The 26,308-nt window shown below is 35.7% G+C and overlaps 1 protein-coding gene across 1 annotated transcript in view; it reads right to left on the minus strand.

Annotated features, from left to right (window-relative positions):
• LOC129719065 (uncharacterized) overlaps positions 1–26,308 on the minus strand; it is a 305,280-nt gene that overhangs the window by 136,362 nt on the left and 142,610 nt on the right. The window contains exon 2 of the mRNA XM_055670427.1: positions 6,975–7,353. Within this exon, the coding sequence (XP_055526402.1) occupies positions 6,975–7,040 (66 nt within the window). The 5' untranslated portion in view covers positions 7,041–7,353. The remainder of the gene's footprint in view (positions 1–6,974; positions 7,354–26,308) is intronic.

Genomic DNA, 26,308 nt, shown 5'->3' on the forward strand with positions numbered 1-26,308 from the left:
AAAAATAGGTTCTCAAAAGTAATTTCAAAGTCCTAGAATGTAAGCAAAAAGTTATCATAACGTTCTAGTAAAAGTATAAAAAAGTTGTCGAAAAATTTACAAATTTTCCAAAAATTACATCAAAGTCAAATCTTGCTTGATAATTAATTGAAAAAAAAAAAAATTGAAAAGTTGTGGAAGAGTCATGAGAAAGTCTTCAATAGTCACTAAGTTGTCAATAAGCGCCAAAAAAACAGGAAAGGCGTCTGAAAACGGTGGTAAAAACATTTTCGGAAAGTAAGAATGAAGTTATCACAATGTCAACAAAAGTTTGTTGAAAAATTGTCACCAAAAGTTTTCAAAATTACTCTTGAGTCTGAAAAATTGGTCCACCCGCAGAAAATATTCAGTTAGTTAAATCAAATATTTGCATAAAGTATCATTAAGCAGCTTTCCGAAGAATCCTAATCCATAAGAAGGAAAAACTTCGTCAAAATTTAATTCCAATTAGATCAACGACGCTAGAATATATTGTTCAGGGCTTCGTATCGTTACACAGGGTTAATGCCTAATGACCGGCTCATTTGTCACCACATATCTGTCATTTTATAACGACCAACCCCAGTGTTAACGTGAGGTCTCATAAAATAAAAAGCCAAAAGATTTATAGCACCATGATCACAGCGTAATCATGACACATAGTTACACATGATCAAATCAAACCCAGTTCTGCTGGGCAACTTCCAAATTCTGAACCTCCATCGTCGCGCGGGGGCACAAGATTCAATTTATACAACGCCTGGCCATGCATGAAGCGCCATAAATCTCCATTCCAGGACCGATCGCTGTGCGCTGTGAAGCGCTGTGTCCCATTATCGATTAAGAAAAAAAGAAATCAAACGACAAATAAGCACAGGAAGGGTTTCTCTGTGAAGCGTGTCTTTGAAGATCGAAGATTTTTTTTCCAGTTACTTCTCCGTCGCTGATGAATTACCATAAGAAAGCGAATCGACGGATTTCAGTAGCCATCAATTATGGAAATCAGGCACGTTCAGTGGCTCCATAAAGCTTTTAGTGCTCTGGTTCGAAGTGAATGCTAATAGGATTTTTTTCTCTTATTTATTGGAATAGTTCAATGCAGTTGAATTCAAATGATTTACGTGTATGCATTTATGGGTAAATATTTTATTTCTATGATTGGAAACCAAGCTTTTCGCTAAAAACCTGAAACAACATATGTTTATCGACCACACAAAAACAGGGGGATTATCCTCTAACTTACAAAAAAAATCCCACTTCATTTTGGGTTAATTACAACCTCATAAAAATCAAGAAAAATTAATTATGAATCAGCTGCCGTTCTGCTTCACACCCTTGCGCTTGTTTTTTTTTTTCTTTGTTTTTCCGTACCCTCGAATTTTGGAAATGTTACATCTATGATGACCCCGTCCCAGGTGGCGCCGGCCTTGAGCGAGTCCACCTCGGTGTGTTGCGTGGTTTGCTTCAACGATGGCAAATCGCACATAAAACTTTACGACCTCGCTGCTGCCGGTTAGTTGAGTCCGGTGAGAATAAACGCGTTCTGCCCCAGGAACAAGGGGCTTTATCGGCTGATTTTCTCTCCCTGTTCATTTTTTTTTGTTTCCTATTGCCTATCGTAACTCGAGCAGCATTACAAATTCGCATAAAAACGCAAAAAAAAAACTAGCGAGACGAACGGGGGAAAAAGGCGTTCGATAGACGGAAAACAAACAACAGGAAAAACAGCAAACGAGAACGTTATGAAATTCAATTAACTTTAATTTTTATCGCCAATTTGATCTTGGTCTGCGCCTATGGTTGATCGGATGTTTGGCAAAAGTTAATTTTAGGGTATGTTTCGGTTGCGCTTGTTTTTAGCAAGCAGATGTTCAAAATGTTGGTTCGTGTCTGGTTTGGGTGCTGCAATGAGATTAGCAAGCATAAAAAAAAATCTCCGGAACCAAATAAATTAGAACTCCGATACTCACTGAATCATCATTTGACTTTTTGTGAAATCAACTCTACGATGCGCATAATTATCTGAGAGATTACTTTGATTCTGAAGAAAATTATAGGTTTACTTCAAGTTCTCATATGCTGCAAACTATATCCCGTCTATTTGTTTCTCCTTTGTCAAATAATTTTGAACATTGAAGTCCGAGGGAATTTTAAATTGATTCCATATACTTCCGAAGATTGACCACGCGATTTGTTTATAATTATTGCAATTGCATGGTGAATCAGTTTTGTGTGCGTTTAAGATGTAACTGTTGTTGGTGTTGAAGCCAAAAATGGCTGACTTCGAGCCACCAACTTCAAATTTTCAAAACCACACGACTCGGTAATAGAACAGTGCAACGACAGACAGACAGACAGACAGACAGACAGACAGACAGACAGACAGACAGACAGACAGACAGACAGACAGACAGACAGACAGACAGACAGACAGACAGACAGACAGACAGACAGACAGACAGACAGACAGACAGACAGACAGACAGACAGACAGACAGACAGACAGACAGACAGACAGACAGACAGACAGACAGACAGACAGACAGACAGACAGACAGACAGACAGACAGACAGACAGACAGACAGACAGACAGACAGACAGACAGACAGACAGACAGACAGACAGACAGACAGACAGACAGACAGACAGACAGACAGACAGACAGACAGACAGACAGACAGACAGACAGACAGACAGACAGACAGACAGACAGACAGACAGACAGACAGACAGACAGACAGACAGACAGACAGACAGACAGACAGACAGACAGACAGACAGACAGACAGACAGACAGACAGACAGACAGACAGACAGACAGACAGACAGACAGACAGACAGACAGACAGACAGACAGACAGACAGACAGACAGACAGACAGACAGACAGACAGACAGACAGACAGACAGACAGACAGACAGACAGACAGACAGACAGACAGACAGACAGACAGACAGACAGACAGACAGACAGGCAGACAGACAGACAGACAGATAGATAAAAGTTACCGCAACAAAAATATCAAAAAATATTCATTAAATTTAAAATAAGTGGCTAAACTAAAGGTGTAAGTTAAAAATCAAAACAAGTAGTAGAACAATTGCCGTATTTCTCTAGCACAGACATCAAGAAATGATTGATTGTCGCTGTAGGTAAAATGCAGGAGGCTTGAGAGAGAGAGAGAGAGAGATAAAGTAAGAAAGAGAGATAAAGAAACAAAGAGAGATAACAGAGAGAAAGATAAATAAAGAAAGAAAAAGAGAAAAAGAAACAAAGAGTGAAAGTGAGATAAAGAGAGAAAGATAGAGAGAGTAAAAAAGAGAGATAGTGAAAGAGAGAAAAATAAGGAGAAATAGAGAAAAAGAGACTAAGAGAGATAGAAAAAGAGCAAAAAAAAGAGAACGAGTAAGAGAAAGAGAAAGAGACGGAGAAGGATAAAGAGAAAGAGAAAGAGAAAGAGAACGAGAAAGAGAAAGAGAAAGAGAAAGAGAAAGAGAAAGAGAAGGAGAAGGATAAAGAGAAAGAGAAAGAGAAAGAGAAAGAGAAAGAGAAAAAGAAAGAGAAGGAGAAGGAGAAAAAGAAAGAGAAAGAGAAAGAGAGAGAGAGAAAGAGAGAGAGAAAGAAAAAGAGGAAGAGAAAGATAATGAGAAAGAGTGAAAGAAAAAGAAAAAGAAAATGAAAAAGAAAACAGAAAAACAAAAACAAAAAGAAAAGAAAAAACAAAAACAAAAACAAAAAGCAAGAGAAAAAATAAAAGAAAAAGAGAGAAAGAGTAAGAGAAAGAAAAAGAAAACGAAAAAGAAAAAGAGAAATGAAAAGAAAAAGATATAGGTAAAGAATATGAAAAAGAAAAAGAAAAAGAAAAGGAAAAAGAAAAAAGGGAAAGAAAAAGAAAAAAGAAGGGAAAGAAAAAGAAAAAGAAAAGGAAAAGGAAAAGAAAAAGGAAAGGAAAAGGAAAAGGAAAAGGAAAAGGAAAAGGAAAAGGAAAAGGAAAAGGAAAAGGAAAAGGAAAAGGAAAAGGAAAAGGAAAAGGAAAAGGAAAAGGAAAAGGAAAAGGAAAAGGAAAAGGAAAAGGAAAATGAAAATGGAAAGGATAAGAAAAAGGAAAATGAAAAGGAAAGGAAAAGGAAAAGGAAAAAGAAAAAGAAAAAGAAAAAGAAAAAGAAGAAAGAAAGGGAAAAGAAAAAGGAAAAACAAAGAAAAAGAAAAAAAAAATAAAACAAAAAAAAAAAGAATGAGAAAAAGAAAAAGAAAAGAAGGAAAAGGAAAAGGAAAAGAAAAAGAAAAATAATAGGGAAAATGAAAAGAAAAATAATCGAGAAAAAAGGGAAAAGAAAAAAGAAGAAGAAAAAGTAAAAGAAAAGAGGAAAAGGAATAAAGAGAAAAAGACAAAAAAAGGAAAAGATAAATAAAATGAAAAAAAAGAAAACAAAAAACAGGGAAAGGATAAATAAAAAGACAGTGAAAAAGAAAAAGTAAAAGAAACAGAAAAAGAAAAGACGAACAAGAAGTAAAAGAAAAAGGAGAACAAAACGAGAAAGACAAAAGAAAAAGAAGGGAAAGAAAAAGAAAACGAAAAAAGGAAAAGAGAAAGAAAAAGGAAAAGAAAGAGAAAGAGAAAAAACACAAAAATGAGAAAAAAAAGAAAAAAAAAAGGAAAAGTAAAAACAAAAAGAAAAAGGAAAAAAAGTTAAAAAGAAAAATGAAAGAAAGAAGATAAGAAAAAAAAGAAGAGAAAAAAGAAAACTAAAAAGAAGGATAAAAAGGAAAACGAAGATGAAAAAAAGAAATACAAAAAAAGAAGAAAAAAGAAAAAAAAATCTAGTAAAGGAAAACGGAATAGGAAAAAATAGGAAAAAGAAAAGAAAAAGAAAAGCAAAAGGAAAAACGGGAAAAGAAAATAATAAGGGAAAGAAAAAGAAGCAGAAGAAAAAGAAAAAGGAAAAGTAAATGAAGAAGAATAAGAAAAAGAAAAGGAAAAAGAAAAAGAAAAGAAAGAACACAAGAGCGGGGGACATTGAAAAAGAAAAACAGAAGTAAAAGAGATAGAGGGAGATTAGTAAAATTGAAATAACCAAAGCAATCAATTCAATAAAACATCCACCAACGGATCTAGAAAATGAATATTTGATATTAGGAAAACGAACAACGAACGAAGAAAAAAGTGCAGCATAGAAATTAAAACTGTCTGATGGGAAATTGATATCAGGAATCTGCGTATCGAAGGTCGGTCATTACAATAAAATGATTCGAAATTGTTAAAAAAAAACCGAATACGAAAACAATAAAAGCAAAATTCAATTGTCGAAAATGAATCGTAAATAGTTACACAAAAATTCAAGGATACATGCTTTGAAAATTTCAGTGAAGATCAAAAATCGATACTAGACATAATCTCTTTAGTGTCAAATCGATAGCTATTCAAATCGGATCATCTAGGCTAAATCATGACTACAACCCTGCAACCAAATTCCTCCTCATATGATCTAGCCATTATCCAATTACCGTCTGAATCGATAACACGCGTTGAGCAGCGCCCTCCGGTTGTCGTCATCATCATCATCATCATCATCAATCCCTAGCATCTTCATCATCCTCAGCACGGCCGGTAACAGCCACAGATTAGAGCTTAGAAGCGACCGCAAATTGCAGGATCGCATTACAAATTGGCCGCTTTCCCCCCCGAGATCAATCACCAATTTAAGAGATCGATCCGATATCCGCAGCGCTTGAGCGCCGTGGGACTTTTCGGAAAGTAGGAAAATCTCGCACCTTTCAGGTGTTTCCGCTGCCATTCTACGAGAGACAGCCAGCCAGTTACGAGTTATGACTAGTTTTGCCACCGGTTTGTTTTTCCCTCTCGCTATGAGAGAGATTGTTGTGCGATAACCTTTTTCCATCAACAACAACAAAACGGTTTCCGAGTGGTTAATGTCAAACCCCCGGCTTGTGGAATGCATTCTTCGACCCACACTCATTCATCGACGGAACCAGAGGCAGAGGCGGCAGCGCGAAGCAAGGAGCTGAACGTAATGATGCAAATGACCCAGATATCGCGAAGCCGGCAATCGCGAACGGAACAAAGAAGGACCCTTGGAAGGAAAATCTTCTCGACAACATTCCACTTTATGTTTGGTTTTTGTGTTTTTTTTTTCGCTCATTGCAAATGCATTGCTTTTCGCTCATTTCTGATGTAGTGTAGATGGAATGCACAACAAAAGAATGCCACCAGAAGGATTGGCTTTTGGGTAGAAAGTTCTTGCGGCGCGTGATTGAAAACGCCAAACTAGCGTAAATTAGCATCGTTTCAAAGAGATGTACATACATTTTTTCACACCCCCTTCACATGTACGAAATAACTTCAGTTCTTCCCCTGCATTGCATCCAATCCGATCCGATGTTTGTCGTTACGGAATTCACACATCGCAGTGCTTGGTGTTGGAAATTTACACTTCGACTGCAAACCGCATGCCGGCTGTCAAAATGCGGTGGGGCGATCTTATCTCCGCTCTGTATGCTGCGTTTGTTAGCGTGTGCTTTCCTGTTTTTACTCTCCTCCGACACTGACATTAAATTCAATCATAAAATGCAACGGGGCGGCGGTGGTGAAGACGGCGGAGATGTGTTATAATGGGCGGAAATAATTTATTCGGTTGATGATAATTATTACGTATGGGAATGTTTCGTCGCTTCGTCAGTCGCCCTGTGCACTGTTAAAAAGCGTGTGCCAGCTGTCGTAGACCCAGTTTTGGACCGAGTGGTGTTAGAACAGCTTCAGAGCAACGAAAAGAAAAGAAAAAAATGCAAATAAAGATGCAAAGGTCGGCCCTTTCAGAAAATGCGGAAATCAAATCTGTAATTTTAAATTTAAATAAAAGGCAAGGAACCCTCAATTGTAATTGTCACCGGTTCTCTAATGAAGCCGTCAGCAATTATTATTATCGACGTAACTTACCTTCAGTATAGGGCTGCTAATTTGCGGGCGTTTCTTTTCCTTGGAACAGAGACAGCCCCAAGGCATCTTACGGACGACGGAGGGTGCGCAAATTTACACACACACACTCACACGCGCACGTAAAATCGCGATCCAATCTGTCCGACACAATTCGAGCACTTTTGTTTTTGATTTTTTTTTCAGAGAAAATCACTATATTCAAGAGAAACGTTTTATTTTCACTACCGGTCAACAGGATGTGACCTGAGGGCTCGATTTCTTATATTTTAAACGCATCTTGAATGAAATTTTACGTTTCACATCACTCCAAGTCAGAACGGCAGGCATAGTAAAAATGGTGATTCGTGATGCATTAGCTCCATGACAATTGATGATGGTTCTGAAAAATAACAAGAAAATTGATTCTATTTAGTACAAATCGTTTGACATAATTACCGGAACAAATTAATTGAGACAGGAAGTTTTAAAACTATATATTAAATCGACTCTTCAATTATCTTTGACATTATTTTTCTTTTAGTTATTTTTAACTTTGTGAATGAAGAGAAGTCATCTCGAATTCCGATTGTATTTTGGTACCTGATGAAAGACCCCAAACCCCAAATAGGAAGTTGTAGAATAGAGTAAAAAAATTTAACAAAATTAAATACGTTTGGTTCAATAAAAATATGAGTACTTTTTTATTATTCTACCCATTTTATCCTTTGTTATTCAGAACACTGGGCTCGGGACGGAATCAAGTTTCGGGTGACGTTACATCCGCCCCCACTTTAAAATGGTGAAAGAAGCTTTACCTACCATTCAACCTCTCCTTTTCCTTTTTCGCTGAAATAGTTTCTCACTAGAGTCCCAATATACTTCTAACGCGATTTACTTCCCCTGCTATTTCAGCCGTATTATATGTTGCTTCGCGTCATTCACCTTCGCGTTAAAGTTATGGCGGAATTGCTTTCGCACGCTGTCGTCAAAATTTTCGTTTGGATCTAATCGCCTCTCCTAAATAATGAACCTAACCTCTTTTGACCGTCGACACCCGACCGTATGTTAATCTAGAAAAAAACTTTCAAAAATGCATTAAAAGTTCCAAAAATGCATGCTTGAAAAACTATTTTTCTTGTTGTAAGGCTAACTAAAATTTTTAACAGGTTGTTGTGGAGATTTTATTTTCTTGGAGATTATATTTTATTTCAAACTATTCATCACATATAGGTAAACTCTTTAGACATATTTATATATTTCAAGAGTTCTATTTTTCGCCTTTCCAAAACAGCCAAAACATAAACAATTGGTTGAAAAATGACCGAATTAAACATATTAATGTGAGCTGAGGTAAAAAACAATTCTGGTTTTCTTAAAAAATATATAACTTAGTCAAATATCAACCAATTTTCACAAAACTACTTTCATTTGATTCGGAATTGAATATACTTTCAAAATTATAGTATATTTGTGGTATATTTCTCACAAAAACAGACGAAAAATTTAAAATTAAATTGAAAAATTGCGCGAAAAACTCTAAAAAATTGGATTTAAACTCAAATAACTCAACTTGTTTTATTGAAATTAGTAAAAACCTGTATATATTTTTAAAGCTCTATTTCTCCTCTTTCCAAAACTGCTAAAATATTGAAAAAACGGTTGATGAATGACTGAGTTGAAAAATATTGTATGCGCTGAGGTTCAAAAATTTCTAGTATGAGCGAATGTTATACTCAACAAGACCTACAACCTACACTAGGTCACTTCAGAAGTTCTAAATCGCTTCAGCACAGTGTTATTCTTAACATCATTTCTACTATTATTTTTGTCACTTCACATTTATTTTGCTTTCACTTGTCAATTTATTTCGCTTTCGTTTTTGTTTAACTTTTTTTTTAATTTTTTGCCATCACTCTTGCCGTCATTTGGTGGTTATGTTGTTCAGATTGTTGCCATTATATATATATATATATATATATCCGTAGTCATTTATTTCCTCCTATTATATCATTTTGGCGCCATTTTAGCCATCATTTTGTCGTAATTTTCGTCAGTTTTTGTCAGCACTTCTATAATCACTTTGGTCTTTATTTTTGTCCTAGTTTCATTTTTGACGTCTGAGTTGTCTCATAATTGTAATTTTTTTGTTTTTTTTTGTAGTTAGTTTTATAACCATTTCTAGCATCGCTTCATCACTATTCGTTTTTGGTGTAGATTTTGTTGCCATTTTTGTCGTCATTTTTGACATCATTATTAATGTCTTGTTATCTTCATTATTGCCGGCATTTTCCTCCCGTTGGTTTTTTGTAATATTTAGTCGACCATTTTTGATTTGAATGAAACTTTGCATACGTATTTGGCTTAGCAAACTGAGCATGAAATTGAAATTTAATGTTTATTTCTAATCTTTTTTGGTAATTTTTTTTTTTGTACAGTGTATATTTTTTTATGATGCATTTTTAATTCCCTACAATCCATTCTCAGACAGGTTTTCTGCACAACCAACGGTTTCTGGGCTACAATGCTTCGAATAAAACCTATGCCAAAAGGCATACGCCCTTTTAGAATGTAACTCATGGGTGTAAAAAATCTCTTCATCTGTGAAAAATGCTCAGTTTGCTAAGCCAAATACGTATGCAAAATTTCATTCAAATTAAAAATGGTTGATATTCGACCATAGGTCATTTGGCGCGATCTTGCTCATAAGTTTCGTCATCATTTTGAACGTTATTTCTGCAGGCATTTTCACAAATTTTTCACTTCTTCGTCCTTCCATTGTCACGTCGCTCTTTATTTTAGCACTTATTTTTATCGTTATTTTGCGTAATTTTAATCGTTTTCGGTATCATTTCTTTATAGAAACTTTTGTTATAACTACTGTTGTCATTTTTGGCTCTTTTCGATATCACGTATAATGTCATGTTTGTCATATTGCTTGTGTTTACTTTGCCTTTATTGTTTGTCGTCATTCATTTTGTCACTTTATTGTCATTTTTTTTGCTGCCATTTTTACCATCTCTTTTGACATCATTACTGTTGCCATTTTTTCGCCACGTTTCGTCACGTTTTTTTGGTATCACGTGTAAAGTCACGTTTGTCATATTTAAAGTCATCATTTTGCTGTTAGTTTATAAGTCGTTTTTAGTCATTTTTTGCTTGTTTTATTTGTGTCATCATTGTTGTCGTAATTTTTATTATCACGTTCTAATTTTTGAAGTTTAGTTTTTTAACCATTTTTGTAATCCAGGTGCCACTTTATTGTCATCGTCATTTTTGTAATTTTTGCTGCCATTTTTTGTCGTTACACGATAGCATTTCGTCATCATTATTGTCGTTATTTTGTCATATTTTTATCAGAATTTATGTCGTCATTTTCACTGTCACGCTCCTCTCCATTTTGACACTTGTTTTTATCGTTTTGCTTTCGTCATTTTCATCATTTTTGATATCATGTTTCCAATAATAACTTTTGTCAATATTGTTGTTGTTTGTCGTCACATCACATGTTCGTCATATTTTTCGTCATTATTTTGCCGTTAGTTTTGAAGTCATTTTTGTCGCCATTCGTTTCATCATTTTATGGATATTTTTAGTTTGGTCGTTTTGACGTTGATTATCGTCTTTATCGAAGTTAGGCGCCTGAATTTGAAAATCTAGTAATTCAACCAGGGAAAACCAGCGAAAAGTGGTCAGGTTTTCAGTCATTTATAATCAGGTTTTCGAGGTTTTGGCATCAATCGATCAGAATTTCTTTTACGGTTAAATTTATGTAACAAAAACAAACTATTGTACTTGTGGACGATGCAGAGGATTCCTCGGTCTCTAGTAGCAACAAGTATTAAACTAACACTCCCGATATCCCTTCCTCTATTGATCTGCATTAGGCGTGGCCAGCTACGTTATTGAGCAGTGAAAAGAAAGATCACCAGGAGTTGTACACTGAAAATGGCTTGCTACTCCTAGGCACCATTTTGATGGTTCTTTGTGCAATTTCAGCTGATTCTGGTCAATCGCGGGCAACACACGGGCGATCAAATATGCTATGCTATGCTATGCTATGCTATGCTAAAAACAAACTATTGTTTGAGATGCACTATTGAAAAATTGATAATTAATATCGATTGTCTAAATCATTCCGCGCAGCAAATCACTACCTCTCTTCCCAAGCACAGTCGACACTTACTGATTCAATCGATCTGACTTTGTTGTTATTGTTGTTGGCACTTTTCGTATCCGATGCTTATTTACGTTCCTTGTCATTCCATTTTCTTCTTAACCCCTCCTTCTTTCTTACTAACTGGCGAAGCCTTGATATAAAAGGTACCGTTCGAGCATTTCACCACATCAGTTTCATTACTAAACCGTACCGAATACATACAGACGCTAGATGTTAGCAGCTGAAAGGAGGAAAGACAAAAGATCACCGGTCATCTCGTGCCGGTTTCACCCGTAATGCTGGTGGCTGTTAGTAGTAAATGGCTACTGAAATATACTAAAATAGCTGGAATTCTGGACGGACTAACCCGTAGACAAGAAAAGAAAAGCGTTGCAATTCCCTCTACTATTTGTTTTAATGGAATATAAGAATACGGTAGTCAACGTCATGCGGTCGTGTCTCGGATACCACCCTTCTACTATTTTTTTTTCTCTTATTGTTGCCATTTTTGTTACTTTTGTCATAATTTTGTTTTTTTTTTGTCGCAACATGACGAAGAAATGTTCACTGTCATTTTTGTCGTATCTCATATCGGCACGTTTTCAAAAAAAATTGTCTTCATTTTGCCATTATATTAGAAGTCATTTTCGTCATCATTTTCGTGTTTTTTTGCCGTTTTTTTCTTCATCATTTTTGACATTTCATTTTTCATCATAAACGCGTAAATTTATTTTATCATGATTTTGTCAGTTTTGTTGCGGTGCGGCGTAGGCGATGGAATGAAGGAAAGTGAAAAAAGTGCTATTATCAGGCTAACCAATTCCACTGCATCCAAAGCTAAAGCTAAACTAAAGCTGTTACGAAATAGACTAGCTCTAAGTAAATTGTTTTTATTCCTTCTGCCAAAAACAAATTACAATAGGCCCTTCGAAGGGACACAAAGAAATCTTGAAAAAAGGGTGGATTTTTTTACCTTGCAAATATGAAATTAGTGAACGCGGTTCTATGTTTACTCCATGCGATTAAAGTATTTAGACTAGAATTGTTTCTTACTAAATGCGATTGATGATCGTGCAAGTTTCATTTTTTTCAACTGTTTTCATTGCCACTATTGTCATTTTTTTTTTCAATTTTATTGTTTTTTTATCCATTTGTGCCTGATTTTTATCGTAATTAGAGCCATCATTTTCATCAATATTTTTTCCATTAGCCATTTTTGTCATTTTTCTTCTCTTACTGATGTTCCATTCATTTGTGCCATTATTTTTGTCGTAATTTTTATTATCACGTTTCTATTTTTTCCTAAGGTTATTTCTGTTATCATTTTGGTTATCAAAGTTGTCGCTTTATGATCATCGTTTTTGCCATTTTTGCCGCCATCGTTTCGACGTCTTTTTTGTCGCCACGTTTGTCATTTTTTTTGTCAGATGTCGCCATTCTCTTTTTCAGTTGATTTCTCGATCTTTTTATCGCCACTTGTGTGGGTATTTGTGTCGTCATTTTTATTGTCACGTCGCTCTTTTTTTGGCACTTGTTTCTATAGTACTTTTTTCGTCATTTGATAATAACTTTCGTCATCATTATTGTTGTCATTTTTGACCGAATATCATATCACGTGTGTCGTCGTGTTTTTTTATATCATGTTTGTCATCTTTTTCGTCTTTATTTTGCTATTACTTTCGAAATCAATCAGGGGGTTAGTCAAATGTTTTGATATCACGTGTTGTCATATTTTTCGTCATTATTTTGCCATCATTTTCCAAGTTATGCCATGTTGCCACTGTATTATCACTGTTTTAGCCATTTTTAATGCTAGTTTCGCCTCCATTTTGGACATTATTTTATAATGATTATTGTTGTCATTTTTGTCAGAATTTGTATCGTCATTTTTACTGTAATTTTTTTCATCATTTTTATCATTTTTGTCATTGCCACGTTGTTCATTATTTTGGCACTTGTTTTCATAGCACTTTTTTCTTCATTTCCATCATTTTTGGTGTCATGTTTTAAAAATAACTTTTGTCTTCATACTGTTGTCATATTTGGCTCTTTTTTTTCAGGCACATGTGTCGTCATGTTTTCCTTAATATCACGTGTGATGTCATGTTTGTCATATTTTTTGTCTGATGTTGCCATCCTCTTTGTCAGTTTTTTTCTCGTTTTTTTCTCGTCACTTGTGTGGGCATTTATTTCGTCATTTTTTTTGTCAAAGCAAAGCCTTGGTGCTACATTCCGTATCAGAACTCGACCTTCTGTTTATTTATACCTACACAGACTTCGCAGCCAACTGTTTAGTGTACAGGACAATTGCGGGGCTGGCACTACGATCCTACTGACACTAACAGTCTCTCCTGAGCCGAGACTCAAACCTACGACGACTGGCTTGTTAGGCCAGCATCGTACCTCGAGACCAACTGGGAGTTTATTGTCGCGTTTATTGTCACGTTGCTCTTTATTTTAGCACTGTATCACATCATATCACGTGTGTCGTCATGTTTTTTCACACGTGATATAGTGTGATGTCATGTTTGTTATCTATTTCGTCATTATTTTGCAATTACTTTCAAAGTCATTACGAAGTCGCCATTAAGAGAGCTTCGTAGCCGCAAGGTTACAGAGTCCGCTTTGATAAGCGAGTGGTCGTGGGTTCGAAACTTAGTAGAATCAGGCCATTTGGTTGTCAATTGACTTTAACATGGGTTCATTCTCAGGCTCTCTACTACATACCCTTCCTCCAATCTGAATTCTATAGTACCCTTGCTGACTTTCATCCTAACAAGAAAGTCCCTCTTATAATAAAACTGTTCTGAGTAATGTATAATAGTTCTCTTCAGGGAATTGTAATTATGACGCGGTCTTGGCTGGAGGAACGAGGTTTCGATAAGACTCCTTCCTCTTGCCAAAAATATAAGTCCTACTTATAATAAACCTGACCAGAGGTGAAGCATTGAGTGCTTCTTCAGGGAATTGTGATTGTGACGCGGTGTTGGTAGGAGGAACCAGGTTCGATAAGACTCCTTCCTCTTGACAAAATAAGTCCTTCTTATAATAAAACTGATTTCAGAAATATTTACCCTCTACAGGGAATTGTAATTGGCGATATTGGCACGAGGAACGAGGTTTCGATAAGACTCCTTCCTCTTGACATAATAAGTCCCTCTTAGAATAAACCTGGCCAGAGAGGTACGTTAGGTGTAGCCTCAGTTCAGGGCATTGTAATTTGGCGATATTGGTAGGATAGAAAAGAGGCTCGGCGGTATAGTAGAGCAGTAAGCTTGAAATGAAAGGGCAAACTCTCACACACAAGCACGGATATAAAAAAAGCGTATCATTCACTTCAATAATGAAACTGCCAATAATATGAAGTGCGGAGTACAGAAAACACCTGGGCAATATCACAATAGATCAAAATGTCTCTGGTCGCAGTGATGAGTCCACACAGAGGAAAAAAAAAGTCGCCATTAATTATATCGATATTTCTGTTGTCTTGTATTATTTGCTTTTTTTATTACTTTCATAGTCATTTTCGTCATTTTCGGTTCCGATTTTTATCTTTTTTGTTTCCATTTTAACGTTTTTTTTTGTCAACATCTCGTTCATTTTTTGTCGTTATTTTCGAAATTATTTTTGTCGCCATTCATTTGCGTCATCCATGTTACCACTTTATCATCATTTTGAGTGCTACTTTCGCCGCCATTTTAGGCATCATTCTATCATCAACATTGTTGTCATTTTTGTCACCACGTTTGTAATATTGTTTGACAGAATTTATGTCATTATTTTCATTGTCAGTTTTTTTTTTACTTTATCGTGGACATACTTTTCGGCATTATTTTGCCATTTAAAAATAGTCAGTTTTGTAGCCATTAATTTTATCATTTTGTCGATACTTCTTTCATTGTCATATTAATTTGCTTTTTTTTTCATTATTTTCATTGTCATTTTTGCCTTTCTTTTTTTACTGTAGTTTTTTTGGCTCCATTTTTACCGTTTTTTTTTATCATTTTGTTTTTTTTTGTCGCTATTCTCGTCGTCATTTTCAACATCACTTTCAGCATCATTTTTGCCATTATTTTCATTAGCACGTTCATCGCAGTTTGCGACAATTTAAGAAAATTTCGAGTAATGTTTGAATTAATTTATGATTTGCTCAAATCGTTTATTAATTTGTTATTATTTGCCGGTAGGTTTTCATTGATTTTGGAGTCTGTTGGAAGTGTGTTCGTATGAACGTATGTCTGTTTCGATTTTTCTTAAAACAGTTCTGAATTTTGTCATTTTTTATTGGGTTATGAACTGCTTTTAAAGATTTTCATTATTTTGATGTTTTTCATCATTGCAATGGTATTGTGATATTTTGCATAAAAAATATTATTAGGCCTAGTGTTTTAGTTTACATTATAGGTTTGTGAATTGCCATAGATGCAAGTTTTACTTTATGTGAAATGAAACTTGTGTGTGTAGAAGCGGGAACGCATTTTTTTTATATTGTCATCTCATATTTGAAACATAGAGCTCACACCCAAAACCCTCATCTGCCTATAATAAACATTTCGAGTGTTACTCTTGGCACTCAAGATAGACACTCTGGCGAGCTTTCGAACCCACAGCCCAACCTGTCAACTGCGTCTTCGCGGGTGGTATGCAATCTCTGCCACTCCACTAGCGCGAGCCACAATCCAATCCAATCGGCCAATCGCACTGTCGGCTTATTTTCAAGACCTCCCCGCGTCGGATCCTGCCATGGGGTGGTGGGGGGAACCCCTCTACGCAGTTATATTGAATAAACAAATCGCATCATCGTCATCGTAGGTACGTAATGCGTAATGATTATGATGGTCATAAAAGTAGATTATGGCCTGTTTCCTTCTTTCGTAACGAACAGAGCACACCTCTAGTCAAGCACTGGATTGTGCCGACATGTCGAAAGCGAAAACCGTTTGTCGGTCAACGTAAAGCCGAGGAAACTCGACATTCCTACCATTCTCGAGTGTTGCGGCACGGAAATGCAACATAGTTTCTATTCCGAAGAAGTCATAATGATTGACACACATGCACAATGGTTTGGGTTTCGTATTTTCTACGGAAAGCCAATCGAGTTCTGTTTTTATAGGTAGCGATGGTTCTACAACAGTTCTGCAGTTTTGTTATATAGCAAACTTCCGTCTCCCGCGCCGGATGACACACTTTCCAGAACCGCCGCTGCATTCTTCTTCCTGTGCGACCATAAACGCGGAAGATCGATTACCAGGCGGAGAAAGTGACTCTAGCGAAGAGCAGAGGAAACGTGTGGGATGCGGGACCGAGGAGTTAGTTAATAAGAAAGAAGACAATCGTGTCTTCATAAATACTTTGCCGCCCTTCGCCGTCGCAGGGCTACGACTCTGGCGGCGAAGATTAATCCCCACAGATCCAGATGGGGGTATTAAAATGAAATACAACCCACCCATAGATCACTTCCAATCGTGTGGTTAAATTAAATGGATGCAAGCGTCCCGTTCCGGCTTAAAAGGAAGAAAGAATGGAAAAACAGTATGAATGCACCGCGTCGCGCCGCTCAAATCATGCAGAGGCTGCGCCTTCAATGAACCGCTTTGTGCGCTGACTCACAGAGGGACAGAAACCGAGCGAGAAAAGCGCATTATTTATGCTCGAGTTGTACGGATTGTTCGAGTTATTATTTTTTTTTTGGTAAATCTGGGCTTTCGTGCATTCTCGTTGCATCACAGGAGGATCAACCAATCTGATGTGATTGATTTGATCTCAGTCTTTCCTTAAATTTTAAAGAATGGGCTTGACCTAAAGGTTTATCTTTCTGATTGCCAGCTTTATTACCTCATTAAATTTTCCAATTATGTACCTTGAAAAAAGCCGATCCAGCAGCGGAAGTAACGTTTTAACCTCTTGACACCTACCCGAGCGTTCCGAAGGGAGGTATCATTTTCCATTAAAAAATACTAATCGTCAATTGGTTTCGTCCGGGTTTTCTTTTATTACGTTAATTTATCTCTCCGGGCAGTTTAATTTCCCTCGTCATTAATAATCCTCACCCTCTTCTCTCGGCCGGTTGAGAAGCTGGTGAAGCGAAAAAAAAAACGAACATGGCAACAATTTTTTTATGAAGCGTGAACATCAAACAGGGACTAAATGGATTGTGTTTTTAATTTAACCCAAGCTTTTAAGTTTAATTTCCACATTTTTTTTGGTTGTTTTTACCGCTTCATCTGCGTCATCAGCATGCGGGTAGACTGAACGAAACGACTGAAAATCCTCTCTTTCAGGAAGACCACAGTCCGAATGTCCAAATGGGAATTGGATGCTTTTCACCGCTAGCGCCGTCCGCTTGGAGCGATGATGAATGTCTCCACCGTTTCAGGAGAAGCACGTGGAAAATGTGGCTACTATTATCACACACACGCACACGCTTGATGAGTCATGGAAGTTTAATTTGCAAGCAATTTGAGCTCGCTTTTGGTTGGATGGCTGAGGTTACTGAGCACAAGTTTTTTTGCTGCTGCTTTGTCCATCCGCTTTGAGTTGTTTTGCAATTTCAATTTTCGCACCTCGGATTTCGCGAAATTGATCGCGAACAGTTAATTTTAGCTGAGGTTTGCCACTTGCTTGATTAGCGTGATTATGGTGGCGGGGTTCGGGTGGAAGATCGGGTGATCTCTCCAGCTGGAAGTAATTATGTATTACACGATGGAATATGCTTGAAGTTTTAGTGTATTCTCAACGCATCTAGATTCATACAGACATTAGTTTCGAATGAGTCAAACCTGTTTTTGTGCGAGGGATAGGGACCGCACAAAATAAACCGCATAAAAAAAAAGTCATTTGAAACTTCACGTGCAGCTACAAAACAATATTTCCACAACATAATTGAAAAAAAAAAACTTTTTTTATGCGGTGGATAGGGACCGCATAAAAAAATCTTAGTTAAAAATAACTTGAAAGTTGTTGATTCTGATTTAGAATACCTGTGAGAACAATTTTAAAACATCGGATTGATGAACGTAGCTTTTTTAAACATACTAATCCTTTCAACCGCTTTCCTTCGTAGGCTAGCAACTCGTGACTTTTCCTACGTAAAACTGGCTCAAATAGTAATTTTTTGACGCAACACTTATGTAATGCGTTGGAATTCATCCCAAGAATTGGATAAAATAAATGGCTGAAAATGTTGTCGGAAGTGGTCTTTTTTCATATACCGCCCAAAAAAAAATCGCACAAAAACAGTCGCACAAAAAAAATCGCATAAAAAAATTAGCACAAAATAAATTTCGCACAAAAAAAGTCACATAAAAACAGGTTTGACTGTAATAATAAAAATGTCTTTTTTAATTCAGAGAAATAAACCGAGTGTTTAAAAAAATGGTTGAAAAATTCAGTACAACAAATTCTCAAAAAACTAGAAAATTTATTTCAGTTTTCAATTCACGGAGATATTTGAACAATTCAAATGAGCTGCCAATTGAAAATAATTCTAGAATAGTAACAAACTTTACTAAGAACAAAAAAAATGCTACTTTCATTTTTTTTTCATTACGTCACCAAAAACTGTGAAAAAAATTCGAAAATGATGACAAATTTTTTGGCAAACATGATATCAAATAATAACAAAAATGATAGAGTAAAATGGCAACACATGACATGAGGACACAAGTCAAAAATCAAAAAGAAAATGATGGCAAAAATGACATTAAAAATAATGGCAAAATAATAACAATAACTATGACATATGCGACAACACAGCTGACGACAATAATAATAACATACACGAATTGAGAAAAGGAACAATAAAACAACAAAAATGACGGTAAAAATTTCAAAAATGACAAAACTGTAGACCGAAGGGACAATAAAAATCACTTCAGAAATGATAACATAAATGCAACAAAAATACCAAAAAAGTGACACTTATATGATTCCATTATATGGGTCATTCCATACGAAATGACCACGAAAAAGCACAAACATGGACAAGACCATCACAGATTTTGCCCAAAGTTAGGAGAATTATTCATCTACTGTCACTTTGGAAAAATAATAAACAACTATCATCCCGAGGTAATATGAGCCAATCTCGAGATATAACATTTTTACGAAAAAAGTTGTTTACTTCGTAATTAATTTTTTTACAATTTATAGACGTCAGACACCCGAAAAATAGTGACAGGTTAATTTTGAACAAAACAAATCAAGGAATCCAGAAAAAATATTGTTTTTGCCCGGAAGTGTTGCCAGATAGATTATTTTTGTATGTTAAAATTAAATTTGCATTTTTAGGCCAATGCAGTTAATTTTATTTTAAATTTGATGATTTTATTGTATTTCTTGGAAAATTTTACGTAAGAAACACTTATCACCCCGTGGTAATTAATTCTCCGTAAAAATATTATATCTCAAGATTGGCTCATATTACCAAGGAGTGGTAAGTGTTTCTTACGTAAAATTTTCCGAGAAACACGATGAAACCATCAAATTTAAAATAAAATTAGCTGCATTGGCCGAAAAATGCAATAATTTTAAAATACAAAAATAATCTATTTGGCAACACTGCCGGGCAAAAAAAATATTTTTTCTGGATTCACACTTCGTATTGAATGACCCATATATAGTTTTAGACTCGATTATAAACAGTAGTAAAAAAATTGGTGTTTAATTTCAAATATGATTTATCTAAACCTGATATGTCGTAGCACTTGATGGGAAGGGAGGGGTGGTCTTACTAAGCATTGCAGCCCATACAGAAAGTTTTGAAAATCAGAAGGAAAGAAGGTCGAAAATAGTTATTTTTACGCTACGTAATTATTGACCGTTCCCCAACTGATTTATAACTTAAAAAAATTAAACTAAATAACAAATATTTTCGATCAATTTAAAAAAAAAATTAAAAAAATTGAAAAACCTTAATGAAAAAAGAAAAAAATTAAATTAAATTAAAAAAAACCATTTTAAAACTTTTTGAAAATTTGGGAAATTGAAAAAAAAAGAGTCGACTCATCAATATACACTGAGCAAAATTTTTCTTTACGTTCGACTGCAATTACATCTAAACAATACTACAAGGTATAATTTTACTACAGGATATAATTTAATGACAATGAGGAAAAGTATGAGAAAAAAATATCACACGTGATATAGAAAAAAAACATAATGACACACATGATTCAAGAAAGGGCCAGAATGACAAAATTTGTTATTAAAAACATGATATCTAAAATGATGAAAATGACGAATAAAACAAGTGCCAAAATAGAGTAACGTGATCAAGAAAAGCCCGTACAAATAATAATAAAAATATAAAAATAACTAATAATGAAAATTGAGACGAAAGTTTTTGACACATATGGAAAATATGACGTGATATCAAAAAAGGCCAAAAATGACAAAAGTTATCATTACCAATCATACCAGAAATGATGAAAATTACGATGAAAACAAGTGCCAAAATGAAGAGCAACTTGAATAAATGCCCGCAAAAATGACAATGAAAGTATCGAAAAAACGAGAATGAAAATGACGACATAAATTCTGACAAACGCGTCGACAAAAATTATGTCAAAAATACGAAAATGACAAAAACGATAACAATATTGATGACAAAAATAAATGACGACAAAAAATGACTTCAAAAATAATAGCAAAACAGTGAGCAAAAATATGACAAACATGACATCACACGTGAAACATGATGACACACGTGATTGAAAAAAGTGTTAGAATGACAAAAGTTGTTATTAAAAACATGATAGGGAACATCCAAAAATGACGTAGTATTCGAGGTGGGATGGGGGGTTTGCAATTTTATAACGAAGTATGTCGAGGGGAAGGATGGGGGATGAAGCCAAACTACGTATCAAATATGAAACTAAAAAAAATGGGATTTTTTTTAATTGTTCTTATTTTGTCATGTTTTGTCTGTAAAGAGTCATTTTTATTACTTTCTTATCCTTTCTTGTTCATTAATGATACAAGGTGTGTTTCTGGAATTAACAAAAAAATGTCCAGGGGGGAGGGTCATAAAGCTACGTAATTATCTACAGGGGTGTCTGAATTTTTGACGGAGTCCTGCGATGCGGGAGGGGATCAAAAAAACCTAAGCTACGTCATTTATTTTGAAATGACGATGAAAACAAACACCAAAATGAAGAGTCACGTGACCACGAAAATGGCGAAACAAAAGTTCGCAAAAATGGTGATTAAAAAAAAACAATGAAAATGGAGACGGAAAATTCTGACAAAACAACATACGTGACAACGAAAATAGCGACAATAACTATGACAGAAAAACGTCAAAAATGACAACGAAAATGGCAGCAAAAAATAAAAAAACGACGATAATAAAGTGACACTATTGACGAAAAGGGTTATGAAAATAACCTTCAAAAAATTGGAAACGTAATGGCGAAAATTACGACAAAAATAAAGGCACAAAACGATACAACAACAGTAAGAGAAGAAAAATGGAGAAAAATGTCAATAAAAACAGGTGACACAAATGGCTTTAGAATTATTGCAAAATGATGACGGAAATTGTGACACACATGACAGCAAAAAAAGAAAAACACGCCAGTAATAATTACAAAAATGGTGAAATAATGGTAAAAATGTCGAAAAAATAACGTTAAAAATGATGACAAAAATTATTGCAAAGAAAAAACATAATATGACACACGTGGCAACAAAACTGACGAAGTAATGATAAAAACGACGACAATTATGATGCCGAAATATTACAAAACGATGACAAGGATAAGGCAAAATGGAGACAAAAATAATGGCAAACGCGGTAACAAAAGCCATGACAAAAAAAAAACAGTGAAAATGATGTTGGAAACCAATGGCGATGAGGGGACAAAAAATAACAATAAAATGACGAAAATAACGGCAAAAATAGACACAAAAATGACAGTAATAAGAGGAAGAAATGACAATAAAAATATATCGATCAACTTATAGAAAGAAGCCGATTTTCTACCGCATTCTTTAGACGTTCGCACAGCCTTCAGCAATGCATGAAAGCAGGTCAGAGCTTGCTTACTGTTGAAGCCAAGTCTTCCGCTTGGCTTGGGTGACGGAAACCGTCACCCGTAAGCACAATTAATTAATACAAGAGCCCGCGGTTGAATACTTGATGGGCCGGTAACTCGTCGTCGCACCGCGAGGGTGAGTTACCGGAATGTTTGTAAACAAGATAGAGTGGAGAGCGCACGGCTCACCACTCCCGGTAGACTAAGTGGGATTGAGCCCACGAAGTAATATTCTAAAGTAGAGACAGGCCGAGGAAAGGCCATTAGAGTAATAAGGGTAGGCAGTGATTTCACGAGGGAAAATTGTCTCTCGCGAAATACAATCTAGGGTGAGCGGTGAGGTCTCGTGTAACACCTTAATCAATCGGAAAGTAATAGAGATTCCGTACGGTCCGTCTGACAGTACGTACAGGATATTCGAGTTTATTTGTGCCGTCGTGTGGCTAAAATACTACATATCCTGGCAGAGTCCTCCGGAAGGGACTCTGCATAATGACAAAAAAATATGGCAAACGTGACATCACACGTGATAATAAAAAAAAAGGCCAAAAATGACAACAGTAAAAATGACAGGAGTTATAATCAAAAACACGATACCAAAAATTATGAAAATGACGGAAAAATACGATAAAAACAAGTCAAAATAAAGAGCAACGTGACAATGAAAATGATGAAAAAAAATGTCCGGGAAAATTACGATAAAAAACAAAAAAAAAACTAATCATGAAAATGAAAACAGAAAATTTTGACAATGTAACGTGACAATGTATGGACAAACGTAACGACAAAAATGACGACAAAATGATGTCAAAAACTACGACACAAATGGCAGCAAAAATGACAAAAGCGATGACAATAAAGTGACAACAGTGATGGCAAAAATGGTTATAAAAATTATCTTTCTTTTTTTAATGTAATAATAAAAACCATGACAACAAAGTTGGCAAGAATGGATAAAAAAACACTAAGTGACAATAATAAGGACAAACATGACAGCAAAAATCACGACAATGATATTTATCAAAAATCGTGACACAATGGTAAAACGAAATTTTCTGCAAAATTCGTTATACGTTACTCGTTATTCGTTATAGTTAAAATAATGATAAAAAGAACTGCAAAAATATTAGCAAAGTAATAATGAAAGTAGCGAAATAAATAACGTTAACACAATTAGGTGAAAATGGTATCAAAAATGACGACGAAAATGGCAACCAAAATGACAATAATAATGATTAAAAAGTGACAAAAATGGTTATTAAAATGACAATAAAAAAAGAATCGTGACACAAACGAATGCAAAAACAACAACAGAGCTAACGATAATAATGATGGTAAAAGACGTCGAAAATGACAATCAAAACAAGGGGAGAAAAGAAGACCAAATTATTTTTTCTCTTGTTCACAACATTTATTTGACACGGCACAATATGGGAAGAACAAATAGATAACAGCAATGTCGACAACAAATGATGACAAAAGAATTGACGAAAATGAATGAATGAATGAAAATGGCGACAGAAATGATCAAAAAGACGAAATAAAGGACCACGAAAATAATGGCAACATTATGAAAAACATTACAACCCAAATTATGGTAAAAGTGATGACAAGAAATTAAAAAATGTCAGAAACATCGCCAAAGATGGTGATATGAATAGAGAAAAAATTAACAGTAATATTAGCTAAACTGTCATAAATATTATGACAGAAATAACGACAAAAATTATGACGGTGATGATCACATAGCTGGGGAAAAATGAATTGAATAATGGTAAAAGGACAAAAATATGGAGTGATACAAATTCAAAAATAGAAAATAATACCCACAAAACAATAAAAATTACGACAAAATGGTAAAATTCTGGAAAAAATATAATCATGATGATGTAGGTTGACTGTTAATTCTTATCGCTAACCAATTTTTTCCCCATTTTATTTTTATTCATTCGGTATTTGGTTGCCAAAATATTTCAAAACTCATTTCAAAATTCAATTTGTGAACAAAATTTAAACAGTAAACATGGAACTGCTGATATAATATTTCAATAAATGGTGTCTTCGGCAAAGTTATGTGTTTGGATAATCGAGTCCCTTTTTCAATTACAATTCAATTTGTTTCAAATTGTTGGTGATTTTTCAATCATGTTTAATGTATATTTTCGTAATATTTTCCCGAATTTTCTTATCTTTTATAAGTCGTCTGTGAGAAATGAAAAATTGAATAGAAAAAAAATCCAGTTTAAAGGTATGACTTAAGACTGAGGTTGGCAAACGTCTATAAAATACGTCTGGGGAAGAGAGGGGACTGGCTGACAAAGCGTTGCAACCCATACGGAAAATTTTGAAGATCTATACAAAAAGAGAGGGGGTCGAAAATAATCATATTTATTATTTTTCCCAGAAATGATTCACCACACTTTTTCGAATCAAACGTTATTTTATTTTTACTAAAGGCTAACTATTTTTTTACAGTATGGTACATTGACATGAGAAAAAGCATCATGCAAAAAATCAGCTTCGTAGGTTGTTCTCAACACCTGAGATTCTAATTTGACCACAGCCGAAAATACTCTCCCTTACTCTAGGCACTTCTCACCAATTTTTATGATTTTTTTTGCCCAAAAAGAAATTATGACGATTTCTAATGCGTGATGTAGTTTAATGTATTTTTTATTGTTTACTTCATCTTGCTCTTCCAAGCTACAATGTAAAATATTTCTCGTCTTTTCAATTTACATCCATTTGAATCATCGATCATTAATTTCTCCAGATCTCCAATTCCATTGCTAGCTAACAAGCGAACAAAAACAACAACACCCACAACCCCACGCTTCTTTCGAATGTCTCAATAGTCCTAAGCTTTTACCTCCCGGGCGATTGTGCAATTGACTCGCTGTGTGCCGCACATAAAAGAAATCCGAACCAGCTGTCAGTGCAGAATTTCAATGCAAAATACCACACCCACCCACACCGGGCGCGGATCGCCCAAGCGGATTGACAATCGTGAAACATCGTTGCTGTTATTGTTGTTGTTGCCGTTGCCCGCAGCCAGGTATCAATCCGTGCGAGAGAGCCAACCTTTCGTAAAATTAACTTATTTTCTGCTGAGTAACGACCGTTTTTCACCCTCCCGGCACTCGGGATCGGATTGCGCAGAGGCAACAACCGGAATCAAGACATTATTGTTCACCGTTTGACAAAATGATCATAACACATGACGGAGCATAAATATCAACACCAGACTGTGAAAAAGCCGGGGCAACGTTCCAGCATCATCATCGGCATTCAGCTGTGCGGAATTTTTACGCTACTGTGCTCTGAGCAAACACACACACACTGAGCTTGGGTGTCAAGCTTTATGGGTTTTTGCTAGAACTTATAATAAACCAAACAGAATTAGCAATCGAACTTAAGCGTGCAACCGTGAAACGTGCTACGGTCCACTAGGCGGAAGATTAAATGTCCCATCTGTTGGTTGGTCGCTTGTTCCCCCTCGGGAGTAAATGATGGGTGCTATTTGGCCAACAGCTTAATTTTCCATGTCCATTGCAACAGTTTCTGAATGCCGGCCGGCTGGTGAAAGCCTCAGTTCAAGGACACAGAGGAGACAGAGTATCTCAGCCTCGACCCCGTGCGTCGCGTTGTACACAAACAACACACAAACATTCGAGAAGGTCAACGTCAAAGCAAAAGCCAAGAGCGCATCGGTTGTTGAAATTAGCCATAATTGAGGCTGAAAATTCCCGAAATGAAGACATATTGCGCCGGGAACGTGACCCACATCAGCAGCAACAGCATGTACACGAACGAACAACAATGCGCACTCCGCTGCCGGTTGGCCAGCCCTAGCACCCACACTCGCCGGCCGCCCTTCTTCCAGCCCTGATGCCATTTAGGTGATTATTCAATTTGAACGTTTCTTTCTTTTGGCAAATTTTTCCGCTCTTTGTCGAGCGATCGCCGGTGAATCGGGCCCATTATGTTTCACGCTTCGAAGTGCTTCAACATCAATCGGTTCGGGTAATTTATTTGATTTTAAATTTTTATTGTTCCGAGAGAATGACACACGTACACACGTGAGGTTGCTTACCTATCCGGATTGAGTGGCGTTCTGCCATAGAAAGATAGGTCTGGTAGCATATGCCGGAGTCGATTGTTGT

The sequence above is a fragment of the Wyeomyia smithii genome, chromosome 1 (genome assembly GCF_029784165.1).
Source record: "Wyeomyia smithii strain HCP4-BCI-WySm-NY-G18 chromosome 1, ASM2978416v1, whole genome shotgun sequence".
Taxonomy (NCBI): domain Eukaryota; kingdom Metazoa; phylum Arthropoda; class Insecta; order Diptera; family Culicidae; genus Wyeomyia; species Wyeomyia smithii.